The sequence below is a fragment of the Nerophis lumbriciformis genome, linkage group LG24, assembly GCF_033978685.3.
Source record: "Nerophis lumbriciformis linkage group LG24, RoL_Nlum_v2.1, whole genome shotgun sequence".
Classification (NCBI taxonomy): domain Eukaryota; kingdom Metazoa; phylum Chordata; class Actinopteri; order Syngnathiformes; family Syngnathidae; genus Nerophis; species Nerophis lumbriciformis.
In genome coordinates this window covers 16816045-16842594 of record NC_084571.2, presented here as the reverse complement: position 1 = coordinate 16842594, position 26550 = coordinate 16816045, and the positions used below count along the sequence as shown (strand labels likewise).

General features: G+C 41.9%; 1 protein-coding gene across 3 annotated transcripts in view; it reads right to left on the bottom strand.

Moving 5' to 3' along the window:
• Window positions 1-26550, bottom strand: part of nbr1b (NBR1 autophagy cargo receptor b) — a 125971-nt gene that overhangs the window by 85016 nt on the left and 14405 nt on the right. For all 3 annotated transcript variants that reach the window (XM_061981690.2, XM_061981691.2, XM_061981693.2), the window contains 2 exons: window positions 13749-13817; window positions 13446-13666 (listed from right to left, as the gene is read on the bottom strand). In XM_061981690.2, the coding sequence (XP_061837674.2) occupies window positions 13446-13666; window positions 13749-13817 (290 nt within the window). The remainder of the gene's footprint in view (window positions 1-13445; window positions 13667-13748; window positions 13818-26550) is intronic.

The window sequence follows — 26550 nt, the reverse complement described above, 5'->3', positions numbered from 1 at the left end:
AGGACAATGGCGCATCATCTAAGCCTTTCCATGTGGAAAACAGAGTCAAACAAGGCTGTGTTCTGGCACCCACTCTGTTCAGCATGTTGTTCTCAGCCATGCTGACAGATGCTTTCCAGTCTGGGGACATGGGGATAGACCTGCGCTACCGCACTGATGGCAAGCTGTTCAATCTGATAAGACTCCAAGCAAGGACGAAAGTACAGACCACCAAGGTTTGCGACTTCCTCTTTGCGGATGACTGTGCCCTGAATGCTTCCAACGAGCTGGAAATGCAACTGAGCATGAACAACTTCGCCACAGCATGCTCAGACTTTGGACTCACCATCAGTACAAAGAAAACAGAGGGGATGCATCACCCTGCTCCTGGAGCGACGTACACTGAGCCCCTCGTCAGCGTAAATGGTGAAGACCTCAAAGCTGCTGAAAAGTTTGTCTACCTGGGTAGCATCTTGTCACGCGTGGGCAACATCGACGAGGAGGTCATGCATAGGATAGCGCATGGCAGTGCTGCAGTTCTGTCTGCGAGCGCAGAGGGCTTTGCCTACGGACCAAACTTAACGTCTACCGTGCTGTTGTCCTACCCGCCCTGCTGTATGCCTGTGAGACCTGGACTATACAGCCGGCATGCCAAACAACTTAACGCCTTCCACATGAGATCCTGCAGAAGGCTGCTCAATATCAGGTGGCAGGACAAGATCCCAGACACTGAAGTCCTCCACAGGGCTGAGATGGAGAGCATCTATGCCATCCTCAAGCGCTCCCAGCTGAGATGGGCTGGCCATGTCTGCCGCATGTCAGACGAATGCCTACTAAAAAGGCTCCTGTATGGTGAACTGCACCATGGAAAGCGCTCGCGCAGCGGACAGCTTTAAGGACACCCGAAAGGCCAGTCTCAAGGGCTGTGGTCTGGACCCAGAGACCTGGGAAGCTGATACCCAAAATCGTTCCAAATGGCGCTCTGCAGTCTGGCATGGTGTAGCAGACTTCGAGAAAAAACGCATTCATGAAGCTGAACAGAAGCGACAGCTCCGCAAGACCAGAGACAGTTCCTCCCTCTCAGCCAGCCAACCCCTAGCCATAACCTGCCCTCACTGCAGCCGGTCATTCCGCTCGAGGATTGGCCTTATCAGCCATCTTCGCAAACACAAGTCAACGCGAAGTCACCTGGTCATCTTCGAAAAGGAAGGACGAACATACATATATCTATATCTATATCTATATCTATATCTATATATATATATATATATATATATATATATATACAAACCCCGTTTCCATATGAGTTGGGACATTGTGTTAGATGTAAATATAAACGAAATACAATGATTTGCAAATCATTTTCAACCCATATTCAGTTGAATATGCTACAAAGACAACATATTTGATGTTCAAACTGATAAACATTTTTTTTTGCAAATAATCATTAACTTTAGAATTTGATGCCAGCAACACGTGACAAAGAAGTTGGGAAAGGTGGCAATAAATACTGATAAAGTTGAGGAATGCTCATCAAACACTTATTTGGAACATCCCACAGGTGAACAGGCAAATTGGGAACAGGTGGGTGCCATGATTGGGTATAAAAGTAGATTCCATGAAATGCTCAGTCATTCACAAACAAGGATGACTGAGCATTGGGTAACTTACACTGAGGGTCACCACTTTGTCAACAAATGCGTGAGCAAATTGTTGAACAGTTTAAGAAAAACCTTTCTCAACCAGCTATTGCAAGGAATTTAGGGATTTCACCATCTACGGTCCATAATATCATCAAAGGGTTCAAAGAATCTGGAGAAATCACTGCACGTAAGCAGCTAAGCCTGTGACCTTTGATCCCTCGAGTGACATCAGTGTGTAAAGGATATCACCACATGGGCTCAGGAACACTTCAGAAACCCACTGTCAGTAACTACAGTTGGTCGCTACATCTGTAAGTGCAAGTTAAAACTCTCCTATGAAAGGGGAAAACCGTTTATCAACAACACCCAGAAACGCTGTTGGCTTCGCTGGGCCTGAGCTCATCTAAGATGGACTGATACAAAGTGGAAAAGTGTTCTGTGGTCTGACGAGTCCACATTTCAAATTGTATTTGGAAACTGTGGACGTCGTGTCCTCCGGACCAAAGAGGAAAAGAACCATCCGGATTGTTATAGGAAAGTTGAAAAGCCAGCATCTGTGATGGTATGGGGGTGTATTAGTGCCCAAAACATGGGTAACTTACACATCTGTGTAGGCGCCATTAATGCTGAAAGGTACATACAGGTTTTGGAGCAACATATATTGCCATCCAAGCAACATTACCATGGACGCCCCTGCTTATTTCAGCAAAACAATGCCAAGCCACGTGTTACATCAACGTGGCTTCATAGTAAAAGAGTGCGGGTACTAGACTGGCCTGCCCGTAGTCCAGACCTGTCTCCCATTGAAAATATGTGGCCCATTATGAAGCCTAAAATACCACAACGGAGACCCCCGGACTGTTGAACAACTTAAGCTGTACATCAAGCAAGAATGGGAAAGAATTCCACCTGAGAAGCTTAAAAAATGTGTCTCCTCAGTTCCCAAACGTTTACTGAGTGTTGTTAAAAGGAAAGGTCATGTAACACAGTGGTGAACATGCCCTTTCCCAACTACTTTGGCACGTGTTGCAGCCATGAAATTCTAAGTTAATTATTATTTGCAAAAAAAAAATAAAAGTTTATGAGTTTGAACATGAAATATCTTGCCTTTGTAGTGCATTCAATTGAATATCGGTTGAAAAGGATTTGCAAATCATTGTATTCCGTTTATATTTACATCTAATACAATTTCCCAACTCATATGGAAACGGGGTTTGTGTATATATATATATACACACCTATGTATGTATATACAATATATATATATATATATATATATATATATATATATATATATATATATATATATATATATATACCTATACACATATATATTTATGTGTGTATATATATATATATATATATATATACACATATATATTTATGTATATATATATATATATATATATATATTTATGTATTTATTTATTTATATATATATATATATATATATATTTATGTATTTATTTATTTATATATATATATATATATATATATATATATATATATATATATATATATATATACACAGGTAAAAGCCAGTAAATTAGAATATTTCGAAAAACTTGATTTATTTCAGTAATTGCATTCAAAAGGTGTAACTTGTACATTATATTTATTCATTGCACACAGACTGATGCATTCAAATGTTTATTTCATTTAATTTTGATGATTTGAAGTGGCAACAAATGAAAATCCAAAATTCCGTGTGTCACAAAATTAGAATATTGTGTAAGGCTAATACAAAAAAGGGATTTTTAGAAATGTTGGCCTAATGTTCGTACATCCACACGCACATTCAATATACAAACATACACATACACATACTGTACATATACATTCACTGTACAAACACATATACACATTCTGTACATATACATTCATTGTACAAACACATATACACATTCTGTACATATACAAGTACATATGCATACTTACACTCATGCACATAATCACGTTTCATCAAACATATATTAACGTTGTTGCCCTAGGGTAAACTGGGTGTAACACATGGCACACTGACAAAGCTTAACCTATTGTGACTATAACAATCTACAAGGTTAATGTAGGTTGCTTCTCTTTCTCCCCCTCCATTTTTCTGCATTCTTTCGTATCTCAAGTTATCATTATGTATATGTATTGTTGCATTTAAACAACTGTATTGTTGATAATAAAGGTAAATTATTGGTATTGTTCATTATCAATAGCGCTATTTCTATTGGTATTTGTATTGATCCATTTGTAGTGTAATAATGCTCATTGTTATTTCTGTATTATTTTTTATTTTTCGCTAACTGCTTATTTGCTATTACTTTTACCATCATATTTGTACATGTCATATTTGCTGATGTTGCTCTATTGTTGTTGTTGTTGTTGTTTGCTGTTGTTGTTTTTGTCTCTCTGTCTAATCCCCCTCTTGTCCCCACAATTTCCCCCTCTGTCTTCTTTTTTTTTCTCTTTCTATCCCCTCCTGCTCCGGCCCGGCTGCACTAAATGATAATATAAATACATTTAATAAAGTCAAATACAAATAAGGCAACAAGAGAAGTATCCTACACTTCTCTTTTGTAAAGTAAATCTGAACAGCCGACATGGGCATCTACATCAACTATATGATTTGAATGAGAAGCTGGACAGGACATAAAAAAAAAAAAAAAAAAAGAAATGTTGGCCAACTGAAAAGTATGAAAATGAAAAATATGAGCATGTACAATACTCAATACTTGGTTGGAGCTCCTTTTGCCTCAATTACTGCATTAATGAGGCGTGGCATGGAGTCGATGAGTTTCTGGCACTGCTCAGGTGTTATGAGAGCCCAGGTTGCTCTGATAGTGGCCTTCAACTCTTCTGCGTTTTTGGGTCTGGCATTCTGCATCTTCCTTTTCACAATACCCCACAGATTTTCTATGGGGCTAAGGTCAGGGGAGTTGGCGGGCCAATTTAGAACAGAAATACCATGGTCCGTAAACCAGGCACGGGTAGATTTTGCGCTGTGTGCAGGCGCCAAGTCCTGTTGGAACTTGAAATCTCCATCTCCATAGAGCAGGTCAGCAGCAGGAAGCATGAAGTGCTCTAAAACTTGCTGGTAGACGGCTGCGTTGACCCTGGATCTCAGGAAACAGAGTGGACCGACACCAGCAGATGACATGGCACCCCAAACCATCACTGATGGTGGAAACTTTACACTAGACTTCAGGCAACGTGGATCCTGTGCCTCTCCTGTCTTCCTCCAGACTCTGGGACCTCGATTTCCAAAGGAAATGCAAAATTTGCTTTCGTCAGAAAACATGACTTTGGACCACTCAGCAGCAGTCCAGCTGGTGTCAGTCCATTCTGTTTCCTGAGATCCAGGGTCAACGCAGCCGTCTACCAGCAAGTTTTAGAGCACTTCATGCTTCCTGCTGCTGACCTGCTCTATGGAGATGGAGATTTCAAGTTCCAACAGCACTTGGCGCCTGCACACAGCGCAAAATCTACCCGTGCCTGGTTTACGAACCATGGTATTTCTGTTCTAAATTGGCCCGCCAACTCCCCTGACCTTAGCCCCATAGAAAATCTGTGGGGTATTGTGAAAAGGAAGATGCAGAATGCCAGACCCAAAAACGCATAAGAATTGAAGGCCACTATCAGAGCAACCTGGGCTCTCATAACACCTGAGCAGTGCCAGAAACTCATCGACTCCATGCCACGCCGCATTAACGCAGTAATTGAGGCAAAAGGAGCTCCAACCAAGTATTGAGTATTGTACATGCTCATATTTTTCATTTTCATACTTTTCAGTTGGCCAACATTTCTAAAAATCCCTTTTTTGTATTAGCCTTACACAATATTCTAATTTTGTGACACACGGAATTTTGGATTTTCATTTGTTGCCACTTCAAATCATCAAAATTAAATGAAATAAACATTTGAATGCATCAGTCTGTGTGCAATGAATAAATATAATGTACAAGTTACACCTTTTGAATGCAATTACTGAAATAAATCAAGTTTTTCAAAATATTCTAATTTACTGGCTTTTACCTGTATATATATATATATATATATATATACACCTATACCGACTCACCTGCACTGTCTTCCTGTGCACTTAAGATGCGACTTTAAGGTTTTGCTACTTAGGTATAAAATACTAAAGGGTCTAGTTCCATCCTATCTTGCTGATAGAAATCTAAGTTCAAAGAACTTATTAGTGATTCCCAGAGCCCAAAATAAGTCTGCGGGCTATAGAGTGTTTTCTATTGGGGCTCCAGTACTCTGGAATGTTCCAGCAGTAACAGTTAGAGATGCTACCTCAGTAGAAACATTAAAGTCCCATCTTAAAACTAATTTGTATACTCTAGCCTTTAAATAGACCCCCCTTTTAGACCAGTTGATCTGCCGTCTCTTTTCTGCTCTGCGCCCTCTCTTTACAGATTAACTGACCACAGATGATGCTCTAGCTGTTCAAAGTCAGGACCCGAGGTGGACCACTCATCTGTGCATCATTTGGGGACGTCTCTGCGCTGCTGACTTGTCTCCAATCAAGATGATCTCCTGCTGGTCCCACTATGGACTGGACTCTCACACTATTAACTAGATTCACTCCTGCTGGTCCCACTATGGACTGGACTCTCACACTATTAACTAGATCCACTCCTGCTGGTCCCACTACGGACTGGATTCTCACACTATTAACTAGATACACTCCTGCTGGTCCCACTACGGATTGGACTCTCACACTATTAACTAGATCCACTCCTGCTGGTCCCACTATGGACAGGACTCTCACACTATTAACTAGATCCACTCCTGCTGGTCCCACTATGGACAGGACTCTCACACTATTAACTAGATCCACTCCTGCTGGTTCCACTATGGACTGGACTTTAACACTATTAACTGGATCCACTCCTGCTGGTCTTACTATGGACTGGACTCTCACACTATTAACTAGTTCCACTCTTGCTGGTCCCACTATGGACTGGACTCTCACACTATTAACTAGATCCACTCCTGCTTGTCCAAATATGGACTGGAGCTTCACAACTATGACCTAGATCCACTATGGACTGGACTCTCACGCTATTAACTAGATCTACTATGGACTGGACTCTCACACTATTAACTAGATCCACTCCACATCCATTGCACAGGTCACCCAGGGGGGTCCCCACATCTGTGGTACCCTCCCTGGTTTCTCATTGGGTGGACTTTTTCCTTGCCCTGATGTGGGATCTGATGTGGTTGTGGCTTGTGCAGCCCTTTAAAACACTTGTGATTTAGGGCTACAGTGAAGAAAGTAAGTATTTGAACACCCTGCTATTTTGCAAGTTCTCCCACTTAGAAATCATGGAGGGGTCTGAAATTTTCATGGTAGGTGTATGTCCACTGTATGAGAGATAACCTAAAATGAAAAAATCCAGAAATCACAATCTATGATTTTTTAACAATTTATTTGTGTGATAAAGCTGAAAATAAGTATTTGAACACCAACATTAATATTTGGTAGAGTAGCCTTTGTTTGCAATTACAGAGGTCAAACGTTTCCTGTAGTTCTTCACCAGGTTTGCACAGACTGCAGGAGGGATTTTTGCCCACTCCTCCACACAGATCTTCTCTAGATCAGTCAGGTTTCTGGGCTGTCGCTGAGTAACACAGACTTTCAGCTCCCTCCAAAGATTTTCAATTGGATTTAGGTCTGGAGACTGGCTAGGCCACTCCAGAACCTTGATATGGTTCTTACGAAGCCACTTCTTGGTTTTCCTGGCTGTGTGCTTTGGGTCATTGTCATGTTGGAAGATCCAGCCACAACTCATCTTCAATGATCTGACTGAGGGAAGGAGGTTTTTGGCCAAAATCTCACAATACGTGGCTGTAGTCATCCTTTCCTCAATACAGTACAGTCGTCCTGTCCCATGAGCAGAAAAACACCCCCAAAGCATGATGCTACCACCCCCATGCTTCACAGTAAGGATGGGGTTCTTGGGATGGTCTGCATCATTCCTCCAAACACGCATAGTGGAATTATGACCAAAAAGGTAAATTTTGGTCTCATCTGTCCACAAAACTTTCTTCCATGACTCCTCTGGATCATCCAAATGGTCATTGGCAAACTTAAGACGGGCCTTAACATGTGCTGGTTTAAGCAGGGGAACCTTCCGTGCCATGCATGATTTCAAACCATGACGTCTTAGTATATTACCAACAGTGACCATGGAAACAGTGGTCCCAGTTCTTTTCAGGTCATTGACCAAGTCCTGGCGTGTAGTCCTGGGTTGATTCCTCAACTTTCTTAGCATCATTGAGACCCCACGAGGTGATATCTTGCATGGGGCTCCACTCCGATTGAGATTGACCATCATGTTTAGCTTCTTCCATTTTCTAATGATTGCTCCAACAGTGGACCTTTTTTCACCAAGCTGCTTGGAAATTTCTCCGTATTCCCTTTCCATCCTTGTGGAGTTGTACAATTTGGTCTCTGGTGTCTTTGGACAGCTCTTTGCTCTTAGCCATGCTGAATGTTTGGGTCTTACTGATTGTATGGGGTGGACAGGTGTCTTTATGCAGCTAACAACCTCACACAGGTGCATCTGATTCAGGATAATACAGTGGAGTGGAGGAGGACTTTTAAAGGCGGACTAACAGGTCTTTGAGGGTCAGAATTCTAGCTGATAGACAGGTGTTCAAATACTTATTTTCAGCTGTATCACACGAATAAATTGTTAAAAAATCATAGATTGTGATTTATGGATTTTTCTTTTTAGGTTATCTCTCATACAGTGGACATGCACCTACCGTGAACATTTCAGACCCCTCCATGATTTCTAAGTGGGAGAACTTGCAAAATAGCAGGGTGTTCAAATACTTATTTTCTTCATTGGTGATTTAGGGCTATATAAATACACTTTATTGATTGATTGAATGTATCGACTTATTTTGTCGTGACTGTCAAAGTGTCTAATATCATTTATCCTGAATGTATCGACTTATTTTGTCATGACTGTCAAAGTGTCTAATATCATTTATCTTGAATGTATCGATATCATTTATCCTGAATGTATCGACTTATTTTGTCATGACTATCAGTGTCTGATATCATTTATCCTTAATGTATCTACTTATTTTGTCATGACTGTCACAGCGTCTGATATCATTTATCCTGAATGTATCGACTTATTTTGTCATGACAGTCACAGTGTCTGATATCATTTATCCTGAATGTATCAACTTATTTTGTTACGACTATCAGTGACTGATATCATTTATCCTGAATGCATCAACTTGTTTTGTCGTGACTGTCAGTGTCTGATATCATTTATCCTGAATGTATTGATTTATTATGTCATGACTGTCACAGTGTCTGATATCATTCATCCTGAGTGTATCGAATATTTTGTCATGACAGTCACAGTGTCTGATATCAGTTATCCTGAATGTATTGACTTATTTTATGGTGACTTTCACAGTGTCTAATATCATTTATCCTGAATATATTGACTGATTTTGTTGAGACAGTCACAGTGTCTAATATCATTTATCCTGAATTTATCGACTTAGTTTGTTGTGACTGTCACATTGTCTAATATCAGAATCAGAATCAGAATCAGCTTTATTGTCATTACCCAAGGTAACGAGATTGAGGCCATTCCATACAGTGCGATGTGTGCATGCTAGAAAAACAATGTGCAAATATATAAAAATATAAAAAATGTAGAAGTGCAATGAATATGGTGTGAAATGAATATATACATGAAAAAAACAAAAACAAAAACAGGGTGGTTGGTGGAATGGGTTATTGCACCGAAGAGAAGGCAGTTATGAGGGACAATGGGGCAGTCCGTTCAGGATGGTTATGGCCCTGGGGAAGAAGCTGTTCTTTAGCCTGTTTGTTTTGGTTTTAATGCACCTGTAGCGCTTCCCAGAGGGCAGCAGGTGGAACAGGTCAGAGCCAGGGTGGGTGCTGTCCTTGATGATGGCACTGGCTCTGTTGAGGCAGCGGGAGGTGTAGATGTCCGTCAGAGAGGGGAGAGGGCGGCCGATGATCTTCTGAGCCGTCTTGACCACTCTTTGCAGCCTCTCCCTGTCTGCTGCAGTGCAGCTGCCGTACCATACTGTAATACAGTAGGTCAGCAGGCTCTCGATGGACGAGCGGTAGAAGGTCAGCAGCAGGTCAGGCTTCAGGTTGTACTTCCCGAGGACTCTAAGGAAGTGTAGCCGCTGCTGAGCCTTCTTGATGATTGATGTGGTGTTGACTGTCCAGGAGAAGTCATTAGAGATGTGGACTCCAAGGTACCTGAAGGTGTGGACCCTCTCTACACGCTCGCCGTTGATGTAGAGGGGGGCAGGGTCGGTGCTGCTCCTCCTGAAGTCGACGATGATCTCTCTGGTCTTGCTGGTGTTGAGAGCGAGGTTGTTCTCCGAAGACCAGGCCGTCAGCTTCAGGACCTCCTCTCTGTAGGCAGCCTCGTCACCCCTGGAGATGAGCCCGACCACTGTGGTATCGTCGGCGAACTTGACGGTAAGGTTGTCACTGTGGGCCGGACTGCAGTCATGGGTGTAAAGGCAGTAGAGGAGGGGGCTCAGCACACAGCCCTGTGGGGAGCCGATACTCAGCGTGCGGGAGGATGAGAGGTGCGGGCCAAGTCTCACATTCTGGGGTCGGTCCGTTAGGAAGTCCCTTATCCAGGCGTTTGTGAGAGGGGGGAGGCCAAGAGTGTCCAGTTTATTGCAGAGTCTGTCCGGGATTATTGTATTGAAGGCAGAGCTATAGTCCACAGAGAGCATCCGGACGTAGCTCTGCTGCTGCTCCAGGTGGTTCAGAGCAGAGTGGAGAGCAACAGCGATGGCGTCCTCTGTGGACCTGTTCGCCCGGTATGCGAACTGGTGGGGGTCGAAGTCTGGAGGGATATGGTCCTTGATGTGCTGGAGAACAAGTCGCTCGAAGCACTTCATGATTACCGGAGTGAGGGCCACTGGTCGGTAATCATTCAGGCTGGTGATGGGAGACTTCTTCGGCACCGGGATTATTGTAGATGACTTCAGGCAGGATGGGATGACTGCCTGAGCCAGGGAGAGGTTGAAGATCCTGGTGAGGGGGGGAGCGAGCTGGTGGGCGCACGTCCTGAGCACCTTTCCAGGTACTCCGTCTGGTCCGGTAGCCTTCCTGGGGTTCACAGCCAGGAGCACTCGTCTGACACTGTGCTCCTGTACAGTGAGTGGAGTGGCGCCGGAGCCCGGTGGGGGCGGGGGCAGGGCTGGAGCAGATGAGTGTCGCTGGGGGGTTTCGAAACGGGCAAAGAAACAGTTAAGCTCCTCTGCCAGTGTCGCACTCTGATCCGCAGTTGTCATATTGCAGCCTCTGAAGTTCGTGATGTCATGAATGCCCCGCCACACCTCCCGTGAGTTTTTGCTGGACAGATGGGACTCTATGCACCTCCTGTGGTCCGCCTTTGCTTTTTTAATCCCTCTCTTCAGGTCGGCTCTAGCAACACTGTACTGTGCCCTGTCCCCTGACCTGAAGGCTGCGTCGCGGGCCCTGAGGAGTGTGCGGACCTGGCTGGTCATCCAGGGTTTCTTGTTGGGGTAAACCCGGATGGTTTTTTCCACCATCCATCCATTTTCTACCGCTTATTCCCTTCGGGGTCGCTGGAGCCTATCTCAGCTACAATAGCATTTATCCTTAATGTATGGACTTATTTTGTCATGACTGTCACAGTGTCTGATATCATTTATCGATTTATTTTGTTATGACTGTCAGTGTCTGATATCCATCCATCCATCCATTTTCTACCGCTTGTCCCTTTTGGGGTCACGGGGGGTGCTGGAGCCTATCTCAGCTGCATTCGGGCGGAAGGCGGGATACACCCTGGACAAGTCGCCACCTCATATCATTTATCCTAAATAGACCGACTTATTTTGTTGTGACAGTCAGTGTCTGATATCATTTATCCTGAATGTATCAAATATTTTGTCATGACTGTCACAATGTCTGATATCATTTATCCTGCATGTATTGACATATTGTGTTGTGTCTGTCAGTGTCTGATATCATTTATCCTAAATGTAGCGACTTATTTTGTCATGACTGTCAGTGTCTGATATCATTTATCCTGAATGTATCTGATATGACTATCAGTGTCTAATTTCATTTATCCTGAATGTATCAACTTGTTTTGTTGTGACAGTCACAGTGTCTGATATCATTTATCCTGAATGTATCAACTTATTTTATCGTGACTGTCACAGTGTCTGGTATCATTTATTTTAAATGTATCGACTTATTTTGTCATGACTGTCACAGTGGCTGATATCATTTATCCTTAATGTATCAACTTATTTTGTCATGACTGTCAGTGTCTGATATCATTTATCCTGAATAGATCGACTTATTTTGTTGTGACTGTCACAGTGTCTGATATCATTCATCCTGAATGTATTGACATATTGTGTTGTGACTGTCAGTGTCTGATATCATTTACCGTATTTCCTTGAATTGCCGCCGGGTATATAATATGCGCATGCCTAGAATTACCGCCGGGTCAAACTCGTTTCGCAAAATAATTAACATATGCCTAGAATTACCGCCGGGTCAAACTCGTCACGTCGCGAGTGACACTTTACCTTTCAAGGCATCATTTTCAAAATGGAGGAGGCTAATTTCAATAATTTAAAATCGCAAAAAGGGAAGAAGATAAAAGAGCTATTCAGTAGGATTTAAGGTAATTGCAATTCTTATTATTAATATTGTGTTAGTTTGTAGTGGTGGAGAGCTGACTTTTTGTTGTTGGAGTTGCGTCTTTCAAATCGCTTTATTTAGTTTTATTAATATAGCTGCGTGTGTCAAATATGAATAATTTTGATGCAGTTGTACGAGTAACATTTCAGAAACAAATCATGAGCTAAGAAAACCTGCTAACAGGCGGTAATAATGTTATTTTAATTGCCTTTTTAGACCCAAACAAAAAGAACTCCCGGGATGATTCTTGGGCTTTAAATTTTATTGCGGCATTAAGCGATGTCATGATGGTATCCTTACATCACACTCAAATTAATAAGCGCATGCCTAAATTTACCGCATGCCTTTGGTAAGCGCCGGAGTGAGAAGAGGTTTAAAATAATTAGCGCATGCCTAAATTTACCGCATGCCTTTGGTAAGCGCCGGAGTGAGAAGGTTTTAAATTAATTACCGCCCCGGCGCTAATTCAAGGAAATACGGTATCCTAAATGTATCAACTTATTTTGTCATGACTGTCAGTGTCTGATATAATTTATCCTGAATGTATCAACTTATTGTGTTATGACTATCAGTGTCTGATATCATTTATCCTGAATGTATCAACTTGTTTTGTTGTGACAGTCACAGTGTCTGGTATCATTTATCCTGACTGTACCGACTTATTTTGTCGTGACTGTCACAGTGTCTGGTATCATTTATTCTTAATGTATCGACTTATTTTGTCAAGACTGTCACAGTGTCTGATATCATTTATCCTTAATGTATCGACTTGTTTTGTCATGACTGTCAGTGTCTAATATCATTTATCCAGAGTGTATTGACTCTTTTTGTTGTGACTGTCAGTGTCTGATATCTTTTATCCTGAATGTATTGACTTATTTTGTTGTGACTGTCACAGTGTCTGATATCATTTATCCTGAATGTATTGACTTATTTTAGTGTGACAGTCAGTGTTTGATATCATTCATCCTGAAAGTATTGATTGATTTTGTCATGACTGTCACAGTGTCTGATATTATTTATCCTGAAATAAATCGACTTATTTTGTCATGACAGTCACAGTGTCTGATATCATTTATCCTAAATGTTATTTTGTCTGATATTACCTGCATTGGTAGCCTCCACCTGTGGTCTGCCCCCTGCAGGAGGAGCAAGGAGGGGTGGAGGAGGACGGCGATCCAGGCAGGGTAGAAGAAGACACCTCTGGTATCACCTGGGTGGATGCTCCTCCCTCAGCTCCTCCACTCAGAGGCTTGTGGATACAACACTGTCCAGAGAACTCTCTGCAGATCTTCTCCACAGCCTCGCGCACCACCTGGTCTTTAAACTGGAGAGAAGTGGGAGAAGCCATCAGAGAGAAGTGGGAGGAGCCATCAGACAGGTTCACACCACTGGTGCTCTTCTTCTACCTTCTCCATGTAGGAAGTAAACCAGGCAGGTGGAGTCTTGTCTTCTTCTTTGGTGCCTTTCATCATCACCTGGCAGGAGGACACACATGTGGCAGTGAGGACAATGCTGTAGATCATGGGTGTCAAACTCTGGCCCACGGGTAATTTCACTTGGCCCTTGAGGCGATATCAAATTAACACTAGAGCTGGCCCGCCGATTATATTCAGCGGCGGTAACAACGCATTCACCGCTAATTCTCATACTTGCCAACCCTCCCGGGAGAGTCACAGATTTCAGTGCCTCTCCCGTAAATCGTCACATCCGCTTTTCATCCAGTCCAGCGTGTGCTGGCCCAGTCACATAATATGTGCGGCTTCTGAACACACACACAAGTGAATGCAACGCATACTTGATCTACAGCGATACAAGTTACACTGAGGGTGCCCGTATAAACAACTTTAAGTTTTGTTAGAAATATACGCCACACTGTGAACCCACACCTAACAAGAATAAATAAACACATTTCGGGACAACATCCGCACCGTAACACAACATAAACACAACAGAACAAATACCCAGAATCCTAAGAAGCACTAACTCTTCCGGGACGTGGGTGTATATTGTAGCGTCCCGGAAGAGTTAGTGCTGCAAAGGGTTCTGGGTATTTGTTCTGTTGTGTTTATGTTGTGTTACGGTGCGGATGTTCTCCCAAAATGTGTTCGTCATTCTTGTTTGGTGTGGATTCACAGTGTGGCGTATATTTGTAACAGTGTTAAAGTTATTTATATGGGCACCTTCAGTGTAACCTGAATCGTTGTTGATCAAGTATGCGTTGCATTCAAGTGTGTGTCTATGCAGAAGCCGCACAAATCTTGTGACTGGGCCGGCATGTTGTTAGAATGGATGAAAAGTGGACGTGACGACAGCTCACCTTTAAGGCACGCCCCCAAGACTGTGGTCCGGGCGCACTACGAGATATAATGACTGATGAACAGCTTCGTTCGATAATGAAGGTTGCCTTCGCTCAAAGCCTGAGCCCCGACATTAATGAACTAGCATCTAAGAAAAGATGGCAGGTATCTGGTTTAGGCATATCAGATTAGATCAGTGTGTTGCAAACTGAGCAGTTTAAAGTCCTGAATGGTTGGTTCATTCATTGTTATTTTATAGGGATGTCCGATAATGGCTTTTTGCTGAAATCTGATATTCCGATATTGTCCAACTCTTTAATTACCGATACCGATATCAACCGATACCGATATCAACCGATATATACAGTCGTGGAATTAACACATTATTATGCCTAATTTGGACAACCAGGTATGGTGAAGATAAGGTACTTTTAAAAATTTTTTGTAAAATAAGATAAGATAAATACATTTAAAACATTTTCTTGAATAAAAAAGAAAGTAAAACAATATAAAAACAGTTACATAGAAACTAGTAATTAATGAAAATTAATAAAATTAACTGTTAAAGGTTAGTACTATTAGTGGACCAGCAGCACGCACAATCATGTGTGCTTACGGATTGTATCCCTTGCAGACTGTATTGATATATATTGATATATAATGTAGGAACCAGAATATCAATAACTGAAAGAAACAACCCTTTTGTGTGAATGAGTGTAAATGGGGGAGGAAGGTTTTTTTGGGGTTGGTGCACTAATTGTAAATGTATCTTGTGTTTTTTATGTTGATTTAATAAAAATACCAAAAAACAAAAAAAAACAAAAAAAAAACGATACCGATAATAAAAAAAACGATACCGATAATTTTCGATATTACATTTTAACGCATTTATCGGTCGATAATAGCGGCCTGCCGATATTATCGGACATCTCTATTATTTCATTTTCAAATTTATTAGCCTGTGGAAAAAGTTAATGTTGATATTTACCTCAGAAGGCTGCAAATAGAAAAGAGGCATTCAATTTTTATTTAAATTGTATTTGATATGCCATTGATATTTTTTTAATTATTATTATTATTATTTGAAACTCGATTTTGCATGTCACTATAATGTTATATAAGCCTTGCTTGTTCAATATTCAATGCAAAACTTGTTTGGGTCCTTATTAAAAGGTTAATTTGTTCAACCTTGGCCCGCGGCTTTGTTCAGTTTTAAATTTTGGCCTTCTCTGTATTTGAGTTTGATACCCCTGGTGTAGATCAAGTACTTCTACCAGCAGTTATAGTCAAGTACTTCTACCAGCAGTTATAGTCAAGTACTTCTATCAGCAGTTATAGTCAAGTACTTCTACCAGCAGCGATAGTCAAGTACTTCTACCAGCAGCGATAGTCAAGTACTTCTAACAGCAGTTATAGTCAAGTACTTCTACTAGCAGTTATATTCAAGTACTTCTACTAGCAGTTATAGTCAAGTACTTCTACTAGCAGCTATAGTCAAGTGCTTCTACCAGCAGTTATAGTCAAGTACTTCTACTAGCAGTTATAGTCAAGTACTTCTACCAGCAGTTATAGTCAAGTACTTCTACTAACAGTTATAGTCTACTAACGGTTCCGGTTCACCGTGCGTGACTGCTCGCTGACTGCTCGCTGTTTCGAAAAAGCAAAGTATCGTTCTATTTGTGTGCTTTTAATTGTTCTGCAGCTTTCTTTATTACTTTCTCAACATATTTAGTAAATAAATTAATGATAAATGGGTTGTACTTGTATAGCGCTTTTCTACCTTCAAGGTACTCAAAGCGCTTTGACACTACTTCCACATTTACCCATTCACACACACATTCACACACTGATGGCGGGAGCTGCCATGCAAGGCGCTAACCAGCAGCCACCAGGAGCAAGGGTGAAGTGTCTTGCTCAGGACACAACGGACATGACGAGGTTGGTACTAGGTGGGGATTGAACCAGGGACCCTCGGGTTGCGCACGGCCACTCTTCCACTACGCCACGCCGTCCTATTTAACTTGCAAATCACCCGATCTCTGTCTCACCACCCCTCCCGCAGCTAGCTAGCAGCTAGCTGCTAAGCTAACGAAGCTAGCGCGGAGAAAGGCGGCGTCCGTCGTTGGTCGGAAGGAAGCGAATCCCCGCACACCGTGACCACGACTTCTCGGAAGACAGCAGGAACTTCACTCGGTGACAGAAAACACCGTGAGTATGGCTTCCTGCGCGTCTTGCACCTTACTCACGGAGAGGCTGGCTCTGCTAGAGGGCCGTGTCCGCCAGTCAGAGCAGAGTAATCTCGTAATTTTAGATGTTGCAGACACATCTGCTAGCGTTAGCTGTAGCGAGCTAACTAGCCCAGCCTGTAGTAGTCCTAAGCGGCCTACAAGCTACGGTGTACCGGTTGAGACGCATAATAGATTTAGCTCTTTAGCTAGTCCTACACCCCAGTCTACCGGGCACCACACCTTAGTCATAGGGGACTCCATCACCCGAAACATAAAGCTTAGCAAACCAGCCACAATTAAGTGCATCCCGGGGGCCCGAGCACCTGACATTGAGGCTAATCTTAGGGAGCTAACTCGCAACAGGCCTAGTAAACACGTACGACAGGCTAATCGCACCACTAGTTATGCGAATATAGTTGTACACGTTGGCTCCAATGACACTAGAATGAGACAGTCAGAGATTACAAAGAGAAACATAGCCAGGACTTGTGATCTCGCTAGAAAGATGTCCAGGCATCGAGTAATTGTCTCTGGCCCCCTGCCTGCGAGAGGCAATGATGAGAGATATAGCAGATTAGTCTCGCTTAACAAGTGGCTGGCTAGCTTCTGTAGACAACAGGGACTAACGTTTATTGATAATTGGCCCTCTTTCTGGGGCAAACCAGGCTTGCTGATGAGGGACGGCCTTCACCCTAACCAGGAAGGCGCCATCATCTTGTCTAAGAATATAGACTACTGTTAAAGTCACATTTGACTAACTACAATAGAGCAAGCACAGGCAATTACAGAGCCTGCTAGTCCGGGTGAGGAGTCAGTTAAGCTAGAACTAGCCAGCACCAGGCTGGATAATTCCTGTACGCATAGCAATTTTCTTAGAATAACACACAACTCACATAATGTGTTTTCTGTTGTGAATGTGTCCGGGGTAGATATGCATTCTACTGAGGTGGCAAATCATGATGCGTTCAGTCGATCGCAGCATCAAGCAAACAATCTGAAAATTCCCGTCGTATCAATTCCTAGATATGGTCGAAACTATTTAAAGTACACTACGTATAATAAACGCAACATTATTAATATTTCTACTACGGATAATTTAAACAAAAACTCGTCAAAACAGCCCAATACTTATAATATGGGCTTTTTAAACATAAGATCATTGTCTCCCAAAACGTTATAAGTTAATGAGGTCATTAGAGACAACAATCTTAACGTCATTGGTCTTAGCGAAACCTGGCTCAAACCAGACGAATTTTTTGCGCTAAATGAGGCATCTCCTCCTAACTATACGAATGCGCATATTGCCCGTCCCCTTAAAAGGGGTGGGGGGGTCGCACTAATATACAATGAAAACTTTAACCTTACCCCTAACCTAAATAATAAATACAAATCGTTTGAGGTGCTTACTATGAGGTCTGTCGCACCGCTGCCTCTCGATATGGCTGTTATCTACCGCCCCCCAGGGCCCTACTCGGACTTTATTAATGAATTCTCAGAGTTCGTTGCTGATCTAGTGACGCACGCAGACAATATAATCATAATGGGGGACTTTAATATCCATATGAATACCCCATCGGACCCTCAGTGCGTGGCGCTCCAGACTATAATTGATAGCTGTGGTCTTACACAAATAATAAATGAACCTACGCATCGCAACGGCAATACGATAGATCTAGTGCTGGTCAGGGGTGTCACCACCTCCAAAGTTATGGTACTCCCGTATACTAAAGTAATGTCCGATCATTACCTTATAAAATTCGAAGTTCTGACTCATTGTCAACAAACTAATAATAATAATAACTGCTATAGCAGCCGCAACATTAATGCCGCCACAACGATGACTCTTGCTGACCTACTGCCTTCGGTAATGGCACCATTCCCAAATTATGTCGGCTCTATTGATAACCTCACTAACAACTTTGACAATGCCCTGCGCAAAACCATTGATAGTATAGCACCGCTAAAACAAAAAAGGGCCCCTAAAAGGCGCACCCCATGGTTTACAGAGGAAACCAGAGCTCATAAATTATCATGTAGAAAGTTGGAACGCAAATGGCGCGCGACCAAGCTTGAGGTTTTCCATCAAGCATGGAGTGATAGTTTAATATCGTATAAACGCATGCTTACCTTAGCTAAAGCTAAATATTACTCAAATCTCATCCGCCTCAACAAAAACGACCCTAAATTTTTGTTTAGTACAGTAGCATCGCTAACCCAACAAGGGACTCCTCCCAATAGCTCCACCCACTCGGCAGATGACTTTATGAATTTCTTTAATAAGAAAATTGAACTCATTAGAAAGGAGATTAAAGACAACGCATCCCAGCTACAACTGGGTTCTATGAACACAGATACAACTGTATCTACGACGGATACTGCAATACAAAATAGTCTCTCTCTTTTTGATGAAATAACATTAGAGGAACTATTACAGCGTGTAAGTGGGATAAAACAAACAACATGTTTACTTGACCCACTTCCTGGGAAACTTATCAAGGAGCTTTTTGTATTATTAGGTCCATCAGTGCTAAATATTATAAACTTATCACTTTCCTCTGGCACTGTTCCCCTAGCATTCAAGAAAGCGGTTATTCATCCTCTGCTCAAAAGACCTAACCTTGATCCTGACCTCATGGTAAACTACCGACCGGTGTCCCACCTTCCCTTTATTTCGAAAATCCTCGAAAAAATTGTCGCACAGCAGCTAAATGAACACTTAGTGTCTAACAATCTCTGTGAACCTTTTCAATCCGGTTTCAGGGCAAATCACTCTACGGAGACAGCCCTCGCAAAAATGACTAATGATCTACTGCTAACGATGGATTCTGATGCGTCATCTATGTTGCTGCTTCTTGATCTTAGCGCTGCTTTCGATACCGTCGATCATAATATTTTATTAGAGCGTATCAAAACACGTATTGGTATGTCAGACTTAGCTTTGTCGTGGTTTAACTCTTATCTTACTGACAGGATGCAATGCGTCTCCCATAATAATGTGACCTCGGACTATGTTAAGGTAACGTGCGGAGTTCCTCAGGGTTCGGTTCTTGGCCCTGCACTCTTTAGTATTTACATGCTGCCGCTAGGCGACATCATACGCAAATACGGTGTTAGCTTTCATTGCTATGCTGATGACACCCAACTCTACATGCCCCTAAAGCTGACCAACACGCCGGATTGTAGTCAGCTGGAGGCGTGTCTTAATGAAATTAAACAATGGATGTCCGCTAACTTCTTGCAACTCAACGCCAAGAAAACGGAAATGCTGATTATCGGTCCTGCTAAACACCGACATTTATTTAATAATACCACCTTAACATTTGACAACCAAACAATTACACAAGGCGAATCAGTAAAGAATCTGGGTATTATCTTCGACCCAACTCTTTCGTTTGAATCACACATTAAGAGTGTTACTAAAACGGCCTTCTTTCATCTCCGTAATATCGCTAAAATTCGTTCTATTTTATCCACTAGCGACGCTGAGATCATTATTCATGCGTTCGTTACGTCTCGTCTCGACTACTGTAACGTATTATTTTCAGGTCTCCCTATGTCTAGCATTAAAAAATTACAGTTGGTACAAAATGCGGCTGCTAGACTTTTGACAAGAACAAGAAAGTTTGATCATATTACGCCTATACTGGCTCACCTGCACTGGCTTCCTGTGCACTTAAGAAGTGACTTTAAGGTTTTACTACTTACGTATAAAATACTACACGGTCTAGCTCCGTCCTATCTTGTCGATTGCATTGTACCATATGTCCCGGCAAGAAATCTGCGTTCAAAGAACTCCGGCTTATTAGTGATTCCCAGAGCCCAAAAAAAGTCTGCGGGCTATAGAGCGTTTTCTATTCGGGCTCCAGTACTATGGAATGCCCTCCCGGTAACAATTAGAGATGCTACCTCAGTAGAAGCATTTAAGTCCCATCTTAAAACTCATTTGTATACTCTAGCCTTTAAATAGCCCCCCTGTTAGACCAGTTGATCTGCCGTTTCTTTTCTTTTCTCCTCTGCTCCCCTTTTCCTTGAGGGGGGGGGGGGCACAGGTCCGGTGGCCATGGATGAAGTGCTGGCTGTCCAGAGTCGGGACCCGGGGTGGACCGCTCGCCTGTGCATCGGCTGGGAACATCTCTACGCTGCTGACCCGTCTCCGCTCGGGATGGTGTCCTGCTGGCCCCACTATGGACTGGACTCTTACTATTATGTTGGATCCACTATGGACTGGACTCTCACAATATTATGTCAGACCCACTCGACATCCATTGCTTTCGGTCTCCCCTAGAGGGGGGGGGTTACCCACATATGCGGTCCTCTCCAAGGTTTCTCATAGTCATTCACATCGACGTCCCACTGGGGTGAGTTTTTCCTTGCCCGTATGTGGGCTTTGTACCGAGGATGTCGTTGTGGCTTGTGCAGCCCTTTGAGACACTTGTGATTTAGGGCTATATAAATAAAGATTGATTGATTGATTGATTGACTACAATGAGACAGTCAGAGATTACAAAGAGAAACACAGCCACTTGTGATCTCGCTAGAAAGATGTCCAGGCATCGAGTAATTGTCTCTGGCCCCCTGCCTGCGAGAGGCAATGATGAGAGATATAGCAGATTAGTCTCGCTTAACAAGTGGCTGGCTAGCTTCTGTAGACAACAGGGACTAACGTTTATTGATAATTGGCCCTCTTTCTGGGGCAAACCAGGCTTGCTGATGAGAGACGGCCTTCACCCTAACCAGGAAGGCGCCATCATCCTGCCTAAAAACATAGACTACTGTTTAAGTCACATTTGACTAACTACACTAGAGCAAGCCCGGTCACAGGCAATTACAGAGCCTGCTAGTCCGGGTGAGGAGTCAGTTAAGCTAGAACTAGCCAGCGCTAGGCTGGATAATTCCTGTACGCATAGCAATTTTCTTAGAATAATACACAACTCACATAATGTGTTTTCTGTTGTGAATGTGTCAGAGGTAGATATGCATTCTACTGAGGTGGCAAATCATGATGCGTTCAGTCGATCGCAGCATCAAGCAAACAATCTGAAAATTCCCGTCGTATCAATTCCTAGATATGGTCGAAACTATTTAAAGTGCACTACGTATGATAAACGCAACATTATTAATATTGCTACTACGAATAATTTAAACAAAAACTCGTCAAAACAGCCCAATACTTATAATATGGGCTTTTTAAACATAAGATCATTGTCTCCCAAAACGTTATAAGTTAATGAGGTCATTAGAGACAACAATCTTAACGTCATTGGTCTTAGCGAAACCTGGCTCAAACCAGACAATTTTTTTGCGCTAAATGAGGCATCTCCTCCTAACTATACGAATGCGCATATTGCCCGTCCCCTCAAAAGGGGTGGGGGGGTCGCACTAATATACAATGAAAACTTTAACCTTACCCCCAACCTAAATAATAAATACAAATCGTTTGAGGTGCTTACTATGAGGTCTGTCGCACCGCTGCCTCTCGATATGGCTGTTATCTACCGCCCCCCAGGGCCCTACTCGGACTTTATCAATGAATTCTCAGAGTTCGTTGCTGATCTAGTGACGCACGCAGACAATATAATCATAATGGGGGACTTTAATATCCATATGAATACCCCATCGGACCCTCAGTGCGTGGCGCTCCAGACTATAATTGATAGCTGTGGTCTTACACAAATAATAAATGAACCTACGCATCGCAACGGTAATACGATAGATCTAGTGCTGGTCAGGGGTGTCACCACCTCCAAAGTTATGGTACTCCCGTATACTAAAGTAATGTCCGATCATTACCTTATAAAATTCGAAGTTCTGACTCATTGTCAACAAACTAATAATAATAATAACTGCTATAGCAGCCGCAACATTAATGCTGCCACAACGATGACTCTTGCTGACCTACTGCCTTCGGTAATGGCACCATTCCCAAATTATGTCGGCTCTATTGATAACCTAACTAACAACTTTGACAATGCCCTGCGCAAAACCATTGATAGTATAGCACCGCTAAAACAAAAAAGGGCCCCTAAAAGGCGCACCCCATGGTTTACAGAAGAAACCAGAGCTCATAAATTATCATGTAGAAAGTTGGAACGCAAATGGCGTGCGACCAAGCTTGAGGTTTTCCATCAAGCATGGAGTGATAGTTTAATATCGTATAAACACATGCTTACCTTAGCTAAAGCTAAATATAACTCAAATCTCATCCGCCTCAACAAAAACGACCCTAAATTTTTGTTTAGTACAGTAGCATCGCTAACCCAACAAGGGACTCCTCCCAATAGCTCCACCCACTCGGCAGATGACTTTATGAATTTCTTTAATAAGAAAATTGAACTCATTAGAAAGGAGATTAAAGACAACGCATCTCAGCTACAACTGGGTTCTATTAACACAGATACAACTGTATCGACGACGGATACTGCAATACAAAATAGTCTCTCTCTTTTTGATGAAATAACATTAGAGGAACTATTACGGCGTGTAAGTGGGATAAAACAAACAACATGTTTACTTGACCCACTTCCTGGGAAACTTATCAAGGAGCTTTTTGTATTATTAGGTCCATCAGTGCTAAATATTATAAACTTATCACTTTCCTCTGGCACTGTTCCCCTGGCATTCAAGAAATGCCAGGGGAACAGTATTCATCCTCTGCTCAAAAGACCTAACCTTGATCCTGACCTCATGGTAAACTACCGACCGGTGTCCCACCTTCCCTTTATTTCGAAAATCCTCGAAAAAATTGTTGCACAGCAGCTAAATGAACACTTAGTGTCTAACAATCTCTGTGAACCTTTTCAATCCGGTTTCAGGGCAAATCACTCTACGGAGACAGCCCTCGCAAAAATGACTAATGATCTACTGCTAACGATGGATTCTGATGCGTCATCTATGTTGCTGCTTCTTGATCTTAGCGCTGCTTTCGATACCGTCGATCATAATATTTTATTAGAGCGTATCAAAACACGTATTGGTATGTCAGACTTAGCTTTGTCGTGGTTTAACTCTTATCTTACTGACAGGATGCAGTGCGTCTCCCATATTAATGTGACCTCGGACTATGTTAAGGTAACGTGCGGAGTTCCTCAGGGTTCGGTTCTTGGCCCTGCACTCTTTAGTATTTACATGCTGCCGCTAGGCGACATCATACGCAAATACAGTGTTAGCTTTCATTGTTATGCTGATGACACCCAACTCTACATGCCCCTAAAGCTGACCAACACGCCGGATTGTAGTCAGCTGGAGGCGTGTCTTAATGAAATTAAACAATGGATGTCCGCTAACTTCTTGCAACTCAACGCCAAGAAAACGGAAATGCTGATTATCGGTCCTGCTAAACACCGACATTTATTTAATAATACCACCTTAACATTTGACAACCAAACAATTACACAAGGCGAATCAGTAAAGAATCTGGGTATTATCTTCGACCCAACTCTCTCCTTTGAATCACACATTATGAGTGTTACTAAAACGGCCTTCTTTCATCTTCGTAATATCGCTAAAATTCGTTCTATTTTATCCACTAGCGACGCTGAGATCATTATTCATGCGTTCGTTACGTCTCGTCTCGAATACTGTAACGTATTATTTTCGGGTCTCCCTATGTCTAGCATTAAAAGACTACAATTGGTACAAAATGCGGCTGCTAGACTTTTGACAAGAACAAGAAAGTTTGATCATATTACGCCTATATTGGCTCACCTGCACTGGCTTCCTGTGCACTTAAGATGTGACTTTAAGGTTTTACTACTTAGGTATAAAATACTACACGGTCTAGCTCCGTCCTATCTTGTCGATTGTATTGTACCATTTGTCCCGGCAAGAAATCTGCGTTCAAAGAACTCCGGCTTATTAGTGATTCCCAGAGCCCAAAAAAAGTCTGCGGGCTATAGAGCGTTTTCTATTCGGGCTCCAGTACTATGGAATGCCCTCCCGGTAACAATTAGAGATGCTACCTCAGTAGAAGCATTTAAGTCCCATCTTAAAACTCATTTGTATACTCTAGCCTTTAAATAGCCCCCCTTTTAGACCAGTTGATCTGCCGTTTCTTTTCTTTTCTCCTCGGCTCCTCTCTTCCTTGTGGAGGGGGGGGGGGGCACAGGTCCGGTGGCATGGATGAAGTGCTGGCTGTCCAGAGTCGGGACCCGGGGTGGACCGCTCGCCTGTGCATCGGCTGGGAACATCTCTGCGCTGCTGACCCGTCTCCGCTCGGGATGGTGTCCTGCTGGCCCCACTGTGGACTGGACTCTTACTATTATGTTGGATCCACTATGGACTGGACTCTCACAATATTATGTCAGACCCACTCGAAATCCATTGCATTCGGTCTCCCCTAGAGGGGGGGGGTTACCCACATATGCGGTCCTCTCCAAGGTTTCTCATAGTCATTCACATCGACGTCCCACTGGGGTGAGTTTTTCCTTGCCCTTATGTGGGCTTTGTACCGAGGATGTCGTTGTGGCTTGTGCAGCCCTTTGAGACACTTGTGATTTAGGGCTATATAAATAAACATTGATTGATTGATTGGTAGTCAAGTACTTAAAGCAGCAGTTATAGTCAAGTACTTAAAGCAGCAGTTATAGTCAAGTACTTCTACTAGCAGTTATAGTCAAGTACTTAAAGCAGCAGTTATAGTCAAGAACTTCTACTAGCAGTTAGTCAAGTACTTAGAGCAGCAGTTATAGTCAAGTACTTCTACTAGCAGTTATAGTCAAGTACTTCTACCAGCAGCTATAGTTAAGTACTTCTACCAGCAGTTATAGTCAAGTACTTCTACCAGCAGCTATAGTTAAGTACTTCTACCAGCAGTTATAGTCAAGTACTTCTACTCGCAGTTATAGTCAAGTCCTTAAAGCAGCAGTTATAGTCAAGTACTTCTACTGGCAGTTATAGTCAAGTACTTCTACTAGATGTTATAGTTATAAAACACTACTATAAATAATATTACTGTAATTGAATGAGATAATAAACTACTATAAATTCACATCGACGTCCCACTGGGGTGAGTTTTTCCTTGTCCTTATGTGGGCTCTGTACCGAGGATGTCGTTGTGGCTTGTGCAGCCCTTTGAGACACTTGTGATTTAGGGCTATATAAATAAACATTGATTGATTGATTCATTGATAAATAATAATATTACTGTAAATGAACGAGATAATAAACTACTATAAATAATAATATTACTGTAATTGAATGAGACAATAAACTACTATAAATAATAATATAACTGTAAATGAATGTGATAATAAAACTACTATAAATAATAATATTACTGTAAATGAATGAGATAATAAACTACTATAAAGTAATAATATTACTGGATATGAATGAGATAATAAAACTACTATAAATAATAACAATTATTGTAAATGAATGAGATAATAAAACTACTATAAAGTAATAATATTACTGTAAATGAATGAGATAATAAAACTACTATAAATAATATTATTGTAAATGAATGAGATAATAATCTACTATAAATAACAATATTACTGTAAATGACTGAGATAATAAACTACTATAAAGTAATAATATTACTGTAAATGAATGAGATAAACTACTATAAATAATAATATTACTGTAAATGAATGAGATAATAAACTACTATAAATAATAATATTACTGTAAATGAATGAGATAATAAACTACTATGAAGTAATAATATTACTGTAAATGAA